Raw genomic sequence first — 15,589 nt, 5'->3', positions numbered from 1 at the left:
AGAAAGTGCTCCCTGGGGAGACCGGTATGGGAGAAGAGAAGTTGGTCAGGGCAGAAGAAGGTGTCAGCTAGACTGAGAATCCAACACATTTTTTCCTAGTATGGATTTCATCTAGTCCCCGGAGAGCTAGGGAGCAACATTACACCTCAAAGCCATGCCAAAATGTTCAAGGCTGCCATGGGGAACCCAGGGCACTCACATGCATGGGCAGCCAGAGCGGACTCCAGAGACGCAAAAGCAGAAGTCAGCAAGCTCTCCCTCTCTACTCATTTATGCCGGGGGGGGGGGGGGGGGGGAGGGGAGTGTTCAGAATTGACTCCTGAGAACCAGAACAGAGCAGGACAAGCCGCCATTTGCTCCGTGTGACAGAGGCGACTTAAGAGCCATTAAACCCTCTAAGTAACTGCATGGTTCAGCCTCCCACTTACGAATCTTCTTACCCAGTCATTAGAAAAGGTAGAGCAGGGATTAGAGGATAGCCAGGGACTGGGGTTGCACCTCCCCACCCCCCCCACTCCCACAGTTACCATTTAAGCTACATGAACGAGATGCCCATGTGCCCTGCTCCCACAGTTACCATTTAAGCTTGATGCCCATGTGCTAAAAGCAGAACAACCAACGCTATCTTAATTTTCTCTTACCTTCACAATCAGCTCTGTATGTTCTAACCTCCAAATTTATACTTCAGACTATTGGTTTGGCCCTGGTTTAGAAGTTTAGAAGGGAATGCTTTTTTTTTAAAGAAGTAATCACACAATTATACCCATGAGCAAATTTGAAGGTATTTTGTAATACAGTTTGTTGGGTATTTCCTGACAATAGTTCCTCTTACAGTATTTAGTGTGATGGTGGCTGGGGCTGGAAACTGTGAAAGGACAGATGTTCAGGCCATGTTCAGCCACACGTGGCAACCTGTGTATGCACAGAATAGTCCCCATGACCCGTGCAAGGTACACAGTAGATGGGTGTGAAGACTGGATAGAGTACTGCTGGCATTGAATGCCAACTTGCTTCAGAGCCTGCTAGCTTGGCTTGGATGTGACCTCCTTCCTGCCCACCTTCCTTTCCAGCCATTCCAAAAACCACTGCTTCTGGAAGCTCAGCCCTCTAAGGAGTCAACGAGTTGGCTCTAGTAGCTAATAATTGTGGATTTCATTACCTAGCCATGTCTGAAAGACAAATCCAGATCAAGGAATCCCTACGATTTTAACCTACATCCTAGCCATACCTCACATTACAATCTTTTGTGTTTTGATGTTTTGGTTTTATGGGTTTTTTTTTTTTTTTTTTTTACTTTCTATTTTTAAAATGAGATAAAGTTTTCGTTTTTCTTAAAGGGCCAGTACAGTAAAATTACCTTCCGGACACCTCTGTACCTTGGTGGTGCTCCCAGCGCTTACTGGCTGGTCAGAGCAACGGGGACAAACCGTGGCTTCCAGGGCTGTGTGCAGTCGCTTGCGGTTAATGGGAAGAAGATTGACATGAGGCCTTGGCCCCTGGGAAAAGCTCTCAATGGAGCCGATGTTGGTGAGTGCCCTCGGGCTAGACTGGACCTGGGAGGTTCTAGTCTGGGTGAGCAGTAAGACAACTGGCTCACACAGGGGTGCAGGAGTGTACCCCCAAGTCTGTGGGGTCATCCATCTTGAGGTCAAACATGCTGTGCCTTGCCACCATCATGGCCTAAGCTCATGGACAGAGCAGTGCTCACTGATCTGTCCTTCTGATGTATCCATGTCTGTGTGCATGTACGTGCACTGCTTATGTGCCTGGTGCCCACTGAAGCCAAAACAGGCCATGAATCCTCTAGAAAAAATGAGTTACAGGCAGTTTTGAGGCACCATGTGGATGCAGGTAATGGTACCTGGGTCCTCTTCAAGAACAAGTACTCTTAGCCACTCAGCCGTCTCTCTAGTCCCAGGAAAATCTAACTCTTGACCCTAGTGTCCAATACTTCTTTTTACCCTAATTTTAGAAGGAATAAAATGTGATTACAGCCACTATATAGGGGCTTCCAGAGGAAGGTAACTTCTCCTGACCGACAGCAGTTGGGATTGTTCCTCAGAACAAGAACAGAAACCTTTGTTTCTGTTCAACCTCAGGAAGCATCAGGATGGGCCTTTCCTTCCGGGACTGCTGTAGGTGAGAGTTGAGTGTAAGGCCTGGGGGTTTGGTTTCTCCTAGGCCTTTCTCCTTGGCTTATAAATGATGACAGTCTTCTCACTTCTTCCACGCATGGTCGGTCTTTCCTGTGTGGGCGAACCCACTGTCTCTCGGGTGTCCAGATTTCTCTCCTAAGGATATTAGACAGACCAGATTATGGTGCCCCAGTCTTATGATCTCATGCAGTGTTAGGCGTCTTCTTTCCAGACTCGGTCAGTTTGAGAGTCAGGTCTTCACTCTGTCTGCCGGCTGCGCTACACCCCAACCCCAGTCTACATAACAAAGCTTCTTCCCCATCTTTCTGATTCTTCGCTATCTGTTTCTGCTACCATTGCCCTTCCAGTCCCCCACTCACCTTCCCCATGAAACCTATCTCCCCCCTTTCCTCTCTTTCTCTCTCTCCCTGTCCCTCATCAGGGACCTTAATGACATTAACTGAACAGTCCTGTGAGACTCCCCTCCCTCGAGGGGCCTTTGGTGTCTCACTTCTATTCCTTCCTCTTAAAAACGTTACATTGTAGGAGGAAGATTTGAACACCACTTTCTTCCACGTGGATCTGAAATAACCCACAGACTTCAGTCCTCTGGAACTAACAGAACTAATGGGCCCACAGCCCCATAAGCCTGGTTGTCAGATCAAAGCTGGTGTCTCTGGACTCTGGCTGGGATCTGTTTTCAGAGCTGTGACTAAAAGGAAATGATAGTTTTATTTGCCCTGGTGTAGCATCTGGGATTCTCAGAGGCTCACGTACCATAGTGTTCCACCAGCCACGGGCTTTTAAGTGTTTTCGTCACCTAAAGTTGTTCTTCTTGTCCCATGTGAAAACTGAACACACAGCCCTGCTTCTCCTTGGGAGTCTTTATGGCCAAGGATTCAGGCGGCCATTACTTGTCAGGGAAGTTGGGACTGGACTTGCAAATTATGCCAAAGATGGTGACACAGTCAATTAAGGGAGGGCTGTTTATTGGTGGAGAGGCAGTGGTCGTGGCAAAGCACTGGCCAACATGGCAGCTGGATTTTCCATCCCCTCCTCCTTGGAAAAGGTGTTTTGCACTCACCAGTGTTTCTGGAAAGACTGTGAAGAGACAGGAGGAAGAAGGTGAGCCAGAGTTAGTCCATGTGTCCCCATGTCCGATGACGTGCACCGCAGCGCCAGAGTGCTCCTTCCAGAAAGCTCTGCTTGTTTAATTAAAAGGCACACATACATGCACACAAATGCACATGCGTGTGAGCTTGCACAAGCACACACTCTCAAACACATACTCTAACATGCACACATACTCTCACATACTCTCACACACTCACACACATATTCTTTGTGACACACAAACACAGATGTGCTTTCTGTCACACACACTTTCTCTGCCACACACACATTCTCTCACTCACACTTTCACAGACATATATTCACAGGGTACATACACATATACTCTCATGCACACACACTCTCTCATGCTTACAAGCACACTCTTTCACTCATAAACACAAATGTGCTGTCTGTCACACACACACACACACACACACACACTCACATACTCACACACTTTCACACATATACTCTCCCATACAAACACATACTCACACATACTGTCTGTCACACACATTTTCACACACACTCACTAACACACACTCTGTCATAGACTCACACACATACTCATACACACTCACATATATACATCCATACTCATCTATTCTTTCTCACATACACACACGCGCACACACACACTCATATGTGTGTATGTATGTAAATATATATATATACACATACAAACATGTTCTTACACATAAGCACACATACCCATCACACATACACACACACACACACACACACACACACACACACACACACTCACAACTCACATCCTGGGACATGAAGATGAACCTGAAGCACTTTTCACTATGAGGTATCTTCTGTCCTTCTTAAAATAAATTGTGGAAGGAGAAACAGGGTTCCAGAGCATTTGCTAAGGCACCATGACACGTCCCCTCTTCTGGTCCGGGGGAGGAGCTCAGCAAGAGTTCTGCTGTTTCCAAGCTTGTCTGCACGGCTGAGCTTTGAACCAGTGAGGCGGCAGCACTTAAGCTAATTGGGGTGACATAATCAGAACCCTTTTAACATAAACACTCTGGTGTGTGACTGTGTGTTCATGGGAGGCGAGGGGGGTGGTGCTTGCAGTCCGTCCTGCTTTCGGGAACCGTAGAGATGGATTAACAGCAGGAACAATTCCATCATCCTCCTCAGTGGTTACAAAACGTGTCCTCTGATTTATTGTGTCTGCCATGCTTTGAAAAGTCTTTGGCTCTTCCAGAGGACAAGCCAACGGAAGATGATAGGAAGGAAGTGGGTTCCTCCATTCCGGGGGAGCTGGTCCGTTATGCACAGGTGGACAGTAGGAACAGCGGGAGGCCCTACATGATGCTGGGTGGGCACCTGGTGACCTGGCTCTGTGACCTCTGTTTAGGGGAGTGCAGCAGTGGCCTCTGTGACGAAGCCTCCTGCATCAACGGAGGTACCTGCTCAGCCATCAAAGCCGACTCTTACATCTGCCTCTGTCCCCTTGGCTTCAGAGGTCGACACTGTGAAGATGGTAAGACAGTGGCCCTGGCTGGGTATTGATGCATGTGGGCAGAACTCTCCATCAATGCCAGTTTAGCAACATCCTGTATTTCCCTCAGGGATGTAGGTTGCGTGTCCGGGAGGGATGGGAGAGTATCAGAAGACCAAAGTTTTTAACTAACCCCAGATATGTTCCTTTTAATATACCAACCATGTGCAGTCTCCTCTGGCCTCTTGTAGTACTTAGAAAGCCTGTACTGGTGGGGTTTTCTAGCCATTGTGTCAAGAGGACAGAGAGAGAGAGAGAGAGAGAGAGAGAGAGAGAGAGAGAGAGAGAGAGAGACCACCCAGTACCCACAGGGCAACTAGGAGATGTAGGTGAGTCCCTGCCCTGAAGGAAAAAAAGCCCAGCTCCATGCAGGCCACTTGCTGGTCTCAGCCACCCAGGGATCTCTAACGCTCTGCTTGTCTCTTCAGCATTTGTCCTGACAATCCCCGAGTTCAGAGAGTCGCTGAGGTCCTACGCTGCCACACCCTGGCCCCTGGAACCTCAGCATTATCTTTCTTTCACCGAATTCGAGATCACATTTCGGCCAGACTCGGGCAATGGTGTCCTGTTATACAGCTACGACACGGGCAGCAAGGACTTCCTGTCAATTAATATGGCTGCGGGCCACGTGGAATTCCGCTTCGACTGTGGTTCTGGGACTGGAGTTCTCAGGTGAGGGCCAAGGCCTTATGCAACTTCCTCCCCTCCAAAGCCACAGCCACCACTATGACCACTAAATAAATGGCCGCCCACCATCCTCTTCCTGTTTTCTCTTTGCCAGTGCCTATGGAAGCCTGTGCTGTTTCTGAACTATGCCAGACCATACCTCTCTCTCTCTCTCTCTCTCTCTCTCTCTCTCTCTCTCTCTCTCTCTGTGTGTGTGTGTGTGTGTGTGTGTGTGTGTGTATCTCTGTATCTCTCTGTATCTCTTTCTTGTCTCTCTGTATCTCTATCTCTCCCTCCTTTTCTCTACCCTCTTCTCTCTACACCCTCTTTCTTCCTTTCACCAAATACGTACCAGGTATTAATTCCCAGCTTCTGTTTATGAAAAAAGACCTTGCTTCCTATGGGGGCTACTGTAACCCAACCCCACCTTGCACAGTGAAGCACATGTTGGGCACATTTCCTTCTCTTTGTACCTTTTTTAAAATAACACACTGTATCCGGTTAGTTAGGAAACTATAGCACACAAACACCTGACAAAGTGGTTCTCCCTCCTCCAGCAACTACCAATTGCCAATGGCTCCTTGATGAGGATTGGGACCTAGGTATCATCCCCCATCTCTTTGCCAGAACTCTGCCTGGCTTGCTCTTGTGCTGATAGCTGCAGCTGCTGGGAGTTCACATTTGCCAGAGCTTCATCCAATCCAGAAGACAGCATCCTTCAGCACTTCTCCCTGCCCTCTGGCTCTTACAGTCTGTCTGTTTCCTCTTTGCTGATCCCTGAGATGGGTGGCAGGGGTGGATGGGTGGGGGTAGGAACGATACAGTTGTCCAGTTTAGGCTAATCAGGGTCTTCTCTGCACTCTGACTGCATATGCATCTCTCCCTTGGCTACTTCGGACGAAGTACATCTGACCAGTGTTGGGAACAGCCCAGAGCTATGGATGTCAGCATAAATGTTTAGGAGTCAGTTTGACAGCATGGCCTCTCACTATGCTTCTTTTAAACTACTTTTAACTTTCAGTCTCTGGGGCCTCTAGTCTAACACAGAGGCCAGCATTACCATGTGTGTCTAATGCTTCTTTTCAAAGTGCCTGGCTGCTCTGCTTACACCCTGGCACTGGCTCAGAGTCTGTTGGTATTTCCAAGGAAACTGTGGCTGTAGCTTACTGGGTAATCACATTGCTAGCCTGTCATTTTTAGAAGACTGTGGGGGACAGGGAGAGAGATGTTACCACAATCATTGCCTTAAACTGCTGACTATTTTCATGGCTGATGGGAAATGCTGTCTCTATTAAATTTCCACTGTTAGTCAAAGGATTTCTCTCTCTCTCTCTCTCTTTTGTCCTTGTGGCTGAGTTTCTAGACCAGTTGACACCTCCCACACCAGGGAAGGAATGGGACAAACATTTTTGTCCCTCTAGTTATGTAAAACATCTTATGTCTCAAAACAACTTTTGTGGGTATTTAATTGACTCAATTTACATATGATTATGCAAACCAGCCTAAGCCCTTCACTCAGAACTATATGTCAAGTTTAGAGAGGAAGACACCATGATAATCACCTGGTACTTTGAAACATCTTTTCAAGGGAAAAGGTGACCTCAAGATCTGGAGGCACAGGCAAGCCTCACACTGCTTCAGAACACTTGCTCCTCCCGCCTGCAGATCCCACCTTAGGGTCCCTGGCAACTAAATCCTAAACTCTGAGCTTATTTCATAAGTTTATGCCGATTTTCCATCAGAACTATTTTAGGTTGTTTTTCATTTTGTTTTGTTTTATTACTATAGTGTGATGTATCCTTTTCTTACCTGTTTGGGAAGATGACTAGAGAAAGATTCCTTAGATCCTGAGTGAAAATGAGCCAGGATTAAACCAGTGAAAATAAACCAGAGATTAAATCACTGTTGGCCTCTTATTCCCACATCTGTCTCAGGCAACCTGGCAGTAGGGATCTCTGTTCGTATCTCACACGTGCCTCTTGGGAAGTTATTTATTTTGAAAACTGTTTCAAAGAATCCCCACTTAATTAAGAAAATGAGGGGAAAGCCTGAACCGTAGGAAACTGTGGAATTGGCCAAGTCATTGTAATTTTAGGAAAAGGGTATTGTGGTTGAAATCATTATGGCTTGACTCAGACATCAAGATGACTGGAAGGCGCCCTCGATGGCTGTGATCGATAGACTGTGCAGAAGTAGGTATTGGATTGACAGCCAGTGACCTCCGCAGGACAGAAACATGACTAGTATGCTGTTAGTCATTATGGAAATAGACCACTTAAAAAGGCCTGCTTGTTTCTTTATTGCATATTGATTTAGCCAAGGTGATTAAATTCTAATTGCTAAGGACAAATCACAAAAGCATTTGCCTGAGCAGAGGAATCAAATTAGGGGGTGCTGACCCTTTAATAATCGTGCCATTGGCATTCTTCATAGTTTTCTAAAGATGATACAGGACCAAAAAAATAATTGGAGGTTCAGTGAAGGCCAGGAGCTAGACGTTGTTAGAAATAGAAATACAATAATTATGTTCTTTCTGCACACCTCACTCTAAAAAAAGTAATGCACGGAACTCCTGCAAGTCACATTTAAACATCGAGTGCTCCCACCTTGACTTAGTAACTGAGCTTTTAAGGTCATTTTAATCCTTCTGAAACCACCAGTAAACACGCAGTCTGCTTCTCCTTCTCCCGATTCTCTGCGTGTTGCTCTGACAGACAACTGGAAACTCGAAGACGGAGAGAAACTTATGTCTCACATTTATGGAGCCTGTGAAGCCCCTTCTCTTGTCTTCCCAAGGGAAAAGCTAGATGAGGATGAGAACACATTTGCATGACCGTACAGGAAGGAAGGGGCTGAAATCTAGACTCAGATCAAAAACCTAATCCAGGTGATGGTCATGTTTATCTACCCAAGAAGCAAAGACCATACTTCCTAATTAGTCACCTCGGAGAGGTCCCAACTCTTACTGTCACATTGGAGATTAAGTTTTTAAATACATAATCTATAGGGGCACTTCCAAACCTGAGCATTTTTCCAATATTCTAATATGAAAGTTTTTAAAGTGAGACAGGCATTGTATATCTATAATCCCAGCACTCAAGAGACAGAGGCAGGCATAACTGAGTTGGAGGCCAGCCTGGTCTACACAGCCAGATTACAAGCCTGTCAGATTTCTGTTTTGATACCTTGTTTCAAAAACCAGACAGGGAGGGGGGCTGGGGGGCTGGCAAGATGGGTCATCTGGTAAACATTCTTGCTACCAGCCCTAGTGTTCTTTCTATGGCTAAGATAAAACACCACAATCAAAAGAATTTGGGAAGGAAAAGGTTTATCTGGCTTACTCTTCTATATCATAGCCATTCATTGAGGGAGGTCAGATAATTTACCCCATCTCCACTAGGACTTGATATCTTTCCTAAAACTGTAAGCCAAGATATGCCCTCCATCAATTGAGTTGCTTCATGTTAGGTATTTGAGCACAGCAACCTGACAGGTAACTCATGCAAGAGTTATTGTATAATAGCTCCTGTATTAGAACTATGTGTGAAGTTTAGCAAAGAAGACACCTTGATAGTCACCTTGCACTTTGAGTCACCCCTTCAAGGGATAGCAGAGCACTGGCATGCCTCACACTGCTTCTTTAGGTGCCTAAGGTTGGTTGGCATTAATTTCATCACAGCCACACCGACGACAAAATGGTGGTGCACACCTATGACACACTGACTCGTGGTAAGAGTCTCCAGAGAAACAAAACCATTGGGGATATAGGCAGAGTGAAGAAAAACATTTGTCTAGCAAGACCATCTCATGTGACTATGGGACTAAGGCATCCTGCAGTTTTCTACAGGGAAGCTAACACCCCTCAAAAGTCTACGGTATATTTCTGCCCAAGCCTACAAGTCTCTGTGCGAATCCAAAGGGCCAAGAACCAGGATGCTGGTGATATAAATTCTGGTACATGTCTCAAAAGTAATGTTACTGTCCAAGGGCCAGATAAGATGGATGTCTGAGCTCCATTCAAATGGAGAAGGTCCATGCTTTTCCTGTCTTTCCATTCTGTTTGAACCCACGAAATGTTGGATAACGTCCATCTGCTTTGGCAAAGGCTGTCTTCTTCGCTCTGTTCATCAACTCCAAGGTTTATCTCTCAGAACCCCCTCATAGAGACACCCAAAATAATTCCATACCAAGAAGCTGGATTTCTTCATCCAGTCAAATGGATGTAGGATGTTGACGTCACATCTTTCTCCAACAGGAGTGAGAATGCCCTCGCCCTAGGCCACTGGCATGACCTGCGAGTGTCTCGCACAGCGAAGAATGGAATCTTACAGGTGGACAAGCAGAAGGTAGTAGAGGGAATGGCAGAGGTAAGAAGGACACACTTGTTCCTCCCAGTGGTTGATAAGGACCAGGCCATTGTTTTCTGCTGATGTTGGTAGAACAGTAGCATGAAGGGGGCGGCCGGATGGCTCAGTGGGCAAGGTGCTTGCCACCAAAGCTGATGACCTAAGTTTGATTTCCAGAGTCCATGGAGTAGAAGGGGAGAACTGGCTCCTGCAAGTTGTCCTCTGACCTCCAGACATGTGCCGTAGCACACCATGAATGTAAACACACATACATGTAAATAAGTAAATGTCTTTTTTAAAGTAGAGTCATGTTGAATCATGTTGTATCTGAGTACATAGGTTCTGGTACTAAGCAACATTCCAGTTCTCCAATAGACAATGATGTCTGTTCTGCCACTATCCATGAGAATGACAGCAACAGTATTGACCTCAAAGGGGTTTTTTATAAGCCTGAGTTATACTTCATTAATACGTAGTATCTTAGTTAGGGTTTTACTGCTGTGAACAGACACCATGATCATGGTAAGTCTTATAATGACAATATTTGATTGGGGCTGGCTTACAGGTTCAGTCCATTTTCATTAAGGTGGGAGCGTGGCAGCATCCAGACAGGCATGGTGTAGAAGGAGCTGAGAGTTCTACATTTTCATCTGAAGGCAGCTAGTGGAAGACTGACTTCCAGGCAGCTAGGATGGGGGTCTTAAAGCCCACAGTGACACACCTACTCCAACAAGGCCACTTTCAAATAGTGCCACTTCCTGGGACGAGCATATTCAAACCATGCCACTTAGTAACCAGGACACTTTTAAGAACTTGCTTTCTGCTCTTTTTACCCTGCCTCTCATCAACCTCTGACCATCTATAAGATGTGATAGCTGAGCTCATAGATCATAGCAGTATGGCAATGACGTGTTTGACAAGAGCATGCTACAAAACCTGACTCCTAAGCTTCCAAATCCAACTTCCACACTCACATAGTTCAGGCTGGTCATCTGACTCCTGAGCTTGCATTTTCCTCATCACATCATTATCCTCAGATCAATGGAGACAGTCCTGCTGGTGGCCACACACGGAGTCACTGTGAGAATTGGGAGAATTGCATATGCAAATCACGGCAGTACCCTGTGCAAGGTTGACTCTGCTTTGCTTCATTTCTTACTCTCATTAATCAACACTGCCTTATTATAGACACCGGGGAACTGTTCATTGTAGTTGACTTCATTTACAGGGTCACAATCCAAGTGAAAAAATAAATTTAAAGAGAAGATGAGGACAATTTGCACGAAACTATAAGCTACCTTCCTCCTTATCAGCAAGAGAGATGGTTCTTCGAAAGCCAGAATAAGATTGCTCTCACCCAATTCACTGGACACATTGGAACTCAAAGTCACAACTTTGGCTCAAACAATGCTCTTCTGTTGACTCCACAGCCTTCTTCCTTTCCTCTAATAGTTTCTTTCAACTCTGGAGTCAGAAACCAAGGGAGAGATGCTTGGAAGTGCATGATGATAAACACTATTGGGCTACCTGAATTCCCAGAAGCCCCCGTGTTTCCTTCATGATCGTGCACTGAAATAAGACCTGTAAGAGGCTATGGTTTAGCTCACCGGCAATGTGCTAGCCTAAGATGAACATGGACTGGCCCCCAGGCTCCTTCCCCGGCATTACACACAGTAGGAGCTGGGCCCTGTAGTAACGCCTAGAGATAAATGGAGCGTGGTCATCGGTGACCATCTGTCTCTTCTTCACCACCTCTGCTGTGCTCCCCAATCCGCTCTCCTCTCTCTGACGAATGATCTTTCTAAAGTACACAGCCTCTCCCCTCTTGCTTCAGATTTGTTGACTTTTTGGATCAAGGTCAGACTCCTAACATGACTTCCGAGGCTCTGCACTACCTGGTTCTCCCAACCCTGTCTGCTACTTATAAACCTCCAACCCTGACTTCTTCCAATTTCACAGTTGCTGCTCTGCCATGGTCAGCTCTCCCGGTCCCTACATCCAGGGTGAGGTACATCCTGTCCTCGGGCATAATCAAAGAAACCTGAACATTGTCACCTACTCCCATCCCACCTACACATGGATTTACCCATGTTTTTCACCAGTATAAACCCACAGGGGACAAGGACTGAGTCTTTCTTATTGGTTAATGTCTGTCCAACATTGATACATTGTTTGAGCACAGTAAACAGGTGCCTAATCACATTTGTTAAATGACTTAATGATGCTCCTATTTGTATTTATTTTATCAAAAACATATCTTTTAAAGTACCTATGTGACCTATGTGTGTATCTATGCATTTGTGACTATATATGTTTGTGTGGGGTGTGTGTGTGTGTGTGTGTGTGTGTGTGTGTGTGTGTGTGTATGGTACCTATGCATGGGGGAGGGGTTCAGAACAGGGTGATGAATCTCTCAGAGGCATTTGTGAAATACTTGGCTTGTTACATGGTTACTGTGGCCTGAACTCTGGTCCTCAGGATCGTTCCACAAGCAGTCTTAACCACTGAGCCATCTTTCCAACTCCAAGAACCAAGAACACTATCTTGTGTTTCTTAAAGTGTGTTGGTGCCCAGCGATCTCTGCTGCTATCTTATGATAGCTTCACATTTTTCTTATGGGTTTTATTGAGTGAGCTTAGACATTAATTGTAATGCATCTGTTGCTACCTAAGATGCACAGGAGAACAATGGGAGGATAAAAAGAAAAGTTCTTTGCCCTTTACATTTATTTGATCACAAAAATCCCAACCCCATGCCTTCCCTTAGTCCTTTGTCTTAGAGGAGTTCTACCCATGCCATTCTCAAACAGAGCAGTAGGCACACAGTGGAATGCTGATGATACCTTCAAGCTTTGGCCAAGGTCTAAGCATCTCTGCCCTTAGAATAAGCTAGAGTGTCACCAACTGCTCTAGAATATCAATTTATAATGAAGAGTTAGTCCTCATTCATCTACATGGCCACCAATGGCTAGCTGCAACTTCCACTTATAATCTAGACCGAAGGAAGAAGAAAGGGTATAGAGACCCACTTCCAAGATCTGAAGTTCTCTGCCCAGAGGGATTAATTGCTTTTCTGTTCCATGATCTCATCTGAGCTCCACTGGTTAGAAGCAGTTTTCCCAAGTAGAGAATGGCACTAATCGACAGTGATGTAATCTCTACTCACATTGTGATGCTTTTGAGATTTGGATATTATCATCTATTTACACACAATAAAAATGAGTCTCAGAAAGGCTAGAAAAGTCCCAACATTCATGGTCAGTCACCTCACAAAACAATGAGATGGTTCCAGCCAATGTGTGGCCAGGTTGCTGTGATGGCTCCTGGGGCTGTTGCCAGCATCTGTCCTGAAGTTAGTCTGTTACTTGCTTTTTTTAATGCCTTGACAGGGAGGCTTTACCCAGATAAAGTGTAATACGGACATTTTTATCGGCGGAGTCCCAAATTACGATGATGTCAAGAAGAACTCGGGTGTCCTCCATCCATTTAGTGGGAGCATCCAGAAGGTATGCTTTTGCTTCCTCATGCTTGATATCTCTCTGTACACAGTGTTAAATGTTGCAATCAGTTTTATCTCCTGTGCCTCAGGAAGAGGGTTTGAAAAAAAATGTCAACATGCTTATGATTTTTTTTTAAAGATTTATTTATTTATTATGTATACAGCATCCTGCCCTGCATATATGCTTGCAGGCCAGAAGAGGGCACCAGACCTCATTGCACATGGTTGTGAGCCACCATGAGATTGCTAGCAATTGAACTCAGAACGTTTAGAAGAGCAGCCAGTGCTCTTAACCTCTGAGCTATTTCTCCAGCCCATGATTTTATTTTCTAACGCTTACAGCCTATTTTTCCAAACACCTGATTCTGGATTTCGATTCAGTACAGAGTGATTGTATGAAATCAAGGTAAATTTTTTTTCCCCCAGCAAAAATTTCCCCAATTTTCTAGGGCTCTTGGGAGAGATAACTGATACCAGGATGCCACAGACACCTGTGTAGCCAGGGAAGGGGCAAGTGGAGTGGGGGGCAAGCTCCCTGTTCTCAGGCTGTCTCTGAGTTACTGTGTCCTTTGTCCTATGTAAGAGCAAACTGTTATTCCCTCCTACCCACGAGCAGTTGCTCCCATCAATCATACGAGAGCTCTCGGGTTACAGAAACGTGATCCAGAAGGATGGGGATAAAAGAGCTGCTTGGCTAGTGGAAAATGCTGACCCCACTCTCATGTCTCCTATCCATTCTCTTGGGGATGCTCAAGATCCCTTGGGTCATGAACTTGTGCTCCTTGGCTACAGACATGCAGTCTGACTCAGAGCCTAGACTTGCAGGACTCCCTGCATAGAAGAAAGTGGACTTGGACCCTGGGTTAGCCTCTTCTTGTTTCCCTTTAGTGAAGAAGGATGATGTAGGGACCAAGGTAGGGCTCGTGACAAAGAGTGAGAGTAAAAGAGCTGCTATTGTAATTTGAAGACTATCCCTGGGAAAGTCCACTGGTGCGTGCCCTCATATTGCATTGCTAGTTCAGAAAAAGTCCAGCCAGTGCTTGCTTGCTCGCACACATCTTTTATTGCTGAGCCACAGTGTCATTGTCATCCCAGTGAGACCTTGGTTCCCTCCAAGAGGCACTGGTCACATGTTCACATAGATTGTATGTTTGAGGTGTGAAAAAGATCACCCACTCTTCCTTCCATCCTCAAGATCTGCCTCTGGCTCACAGGGCACACAGCCCTTCGCTCCTGTCCTCTAGAAAAGCTTGTATTGCAGGGGGGGGGGGGGGGACATTTTCCTGGGCTTTGAATTCTTCACCTGCCTAGTGGGAAGAGGGAGACATGAGAAGGTTCTTCACTTGTGGCCTCTCCGATTCAGGACCTGAAGAGCTTTTCTCCCAGCCTCACAACACTCTCCAAGGATGAGGTATAATCTTTGTAAAATGGGAGTAGATTCCTGGTAGAAAGCACCTCTGCTAACCTCTTTTAACAAACATCCCAGACAGTAGGAGATTCCCCCAGGGTGTTTTCTTCTGTCGCTTGGAAAGTCAGCAGCAGATCATTGTGCATGGTCATTCTTCAATCTAAGTCAAGGGCTAAAAATGTTGGAAAGAGGTAAGGCCCTAGATAACATTTCCCAGAAATATATTACTCTGCCTGGAGCCATTTGTCAGGGAAGATGGAGCAGGACTTGCCACCCCAGGAAGTTTATGCACAGTGTAGCTAAGAGGGAGCGTGAGTTTTGCTGTCCTCCTGTAGAGGCTGTGAGAGAGGAAACTCAGTAATGTTGAGAAGGACAAGAGGAATAGGTGGGAGACTTGGTGAGGACCGGGTGCTGGTTTGGGAGATATCATATAGTATACTAGGAAAGTGACTTACAGGGACATGGGTGAGGGAGTCACAGAAGCAGAAATCACATCCACACAGTTATATCATCAAAGCCCACTCTAGCATGGGCGACAGCTCATGAAAGCCGGAAACCTGGATCACAAAGTACAGCCGACAGAAAGCTCGGCAAGCTGGGGTTTCCTTCCCCTGTAGCTCCTTTCCTCCTCGGTGTAGTTCCTCTGGTCTCTGCTTCTTCCAAGTCATTGGCCCATCTCTGTCTCTTCTGGGATACTAGGCCTGGGCATCTTCCACGCAGCTCAGCAGGTCTGAGAGGGTGGTTTTTTGTTTGTTTTTTTTTTTTTTTTCTTTTGTTCTTTTGTAGCTTGGCTGGTCTGAGAGTGTCTCTCAGCAGGCTTTACTGTTTATATATACTTGAGAGGAGGAGCCCTAGTGGTCAGTGTCAGGGACTTTTTGAACCTATTTTGAGTTATCCCAGTCTT

General features: G+C 45.9%; 1 protein-coding gene across 2 annotated transcripts in view; it reads left to right on the top strand.

Annotated features, from left to right (window-relative positions):
• Positions 1 to 15,589, top strand: part of EGFLAM (EGF like, fibronectin type III and laminin G domains) — a 176,189-nt gene that overhangs the window by 138,266 nt on the left and 22,334 nt on the right. For both annotated transcript variants that reach the window (XM_080933793.1, XM_080933794.1), the window contains exons 12-16: positions 1,338 to 1,527; positions 4,624 to 4,749; positions 5,196 to 5,439; positions 9,689 to 9,800; positions 13,168 to 13,284. In XM_080933793.1, coding sequence (XP_080789919.1) covers positions 1,338 to 1,527; positions 4,624 to 4,749; positions 5,196 to 5,439; positions 9,689 to 9,800; positions 13,168 to 13,284 — 789 coding nt within the window. The remainder of the gene's footprint in view (positions 1 to 1,337; positions 1,528 to 4,623; positions 4,750 to 5,195; positions 5,440 to 9,688; positions 9,801 to 13,167; positions 13,285 to 15,589) is intronic.

The sequence above is a fragment of the Micromys minutus genome, assembly GCF_963924665.1.
Source record: "Micromys minutus genome assembly, chromosome: 20".
In the NCBI taxonomy this organism is placed as follows: domain Eukaryota; kingdom Metazoa; phylum Chordata; class Mammalia; order Rodentia; family Muridae; genus Micromys; species Micromys minutus.
Note: the sequence above shows the minus strand (reverse complement) of the source record. Positions and strands in the feature narration are given on the sequence as shown.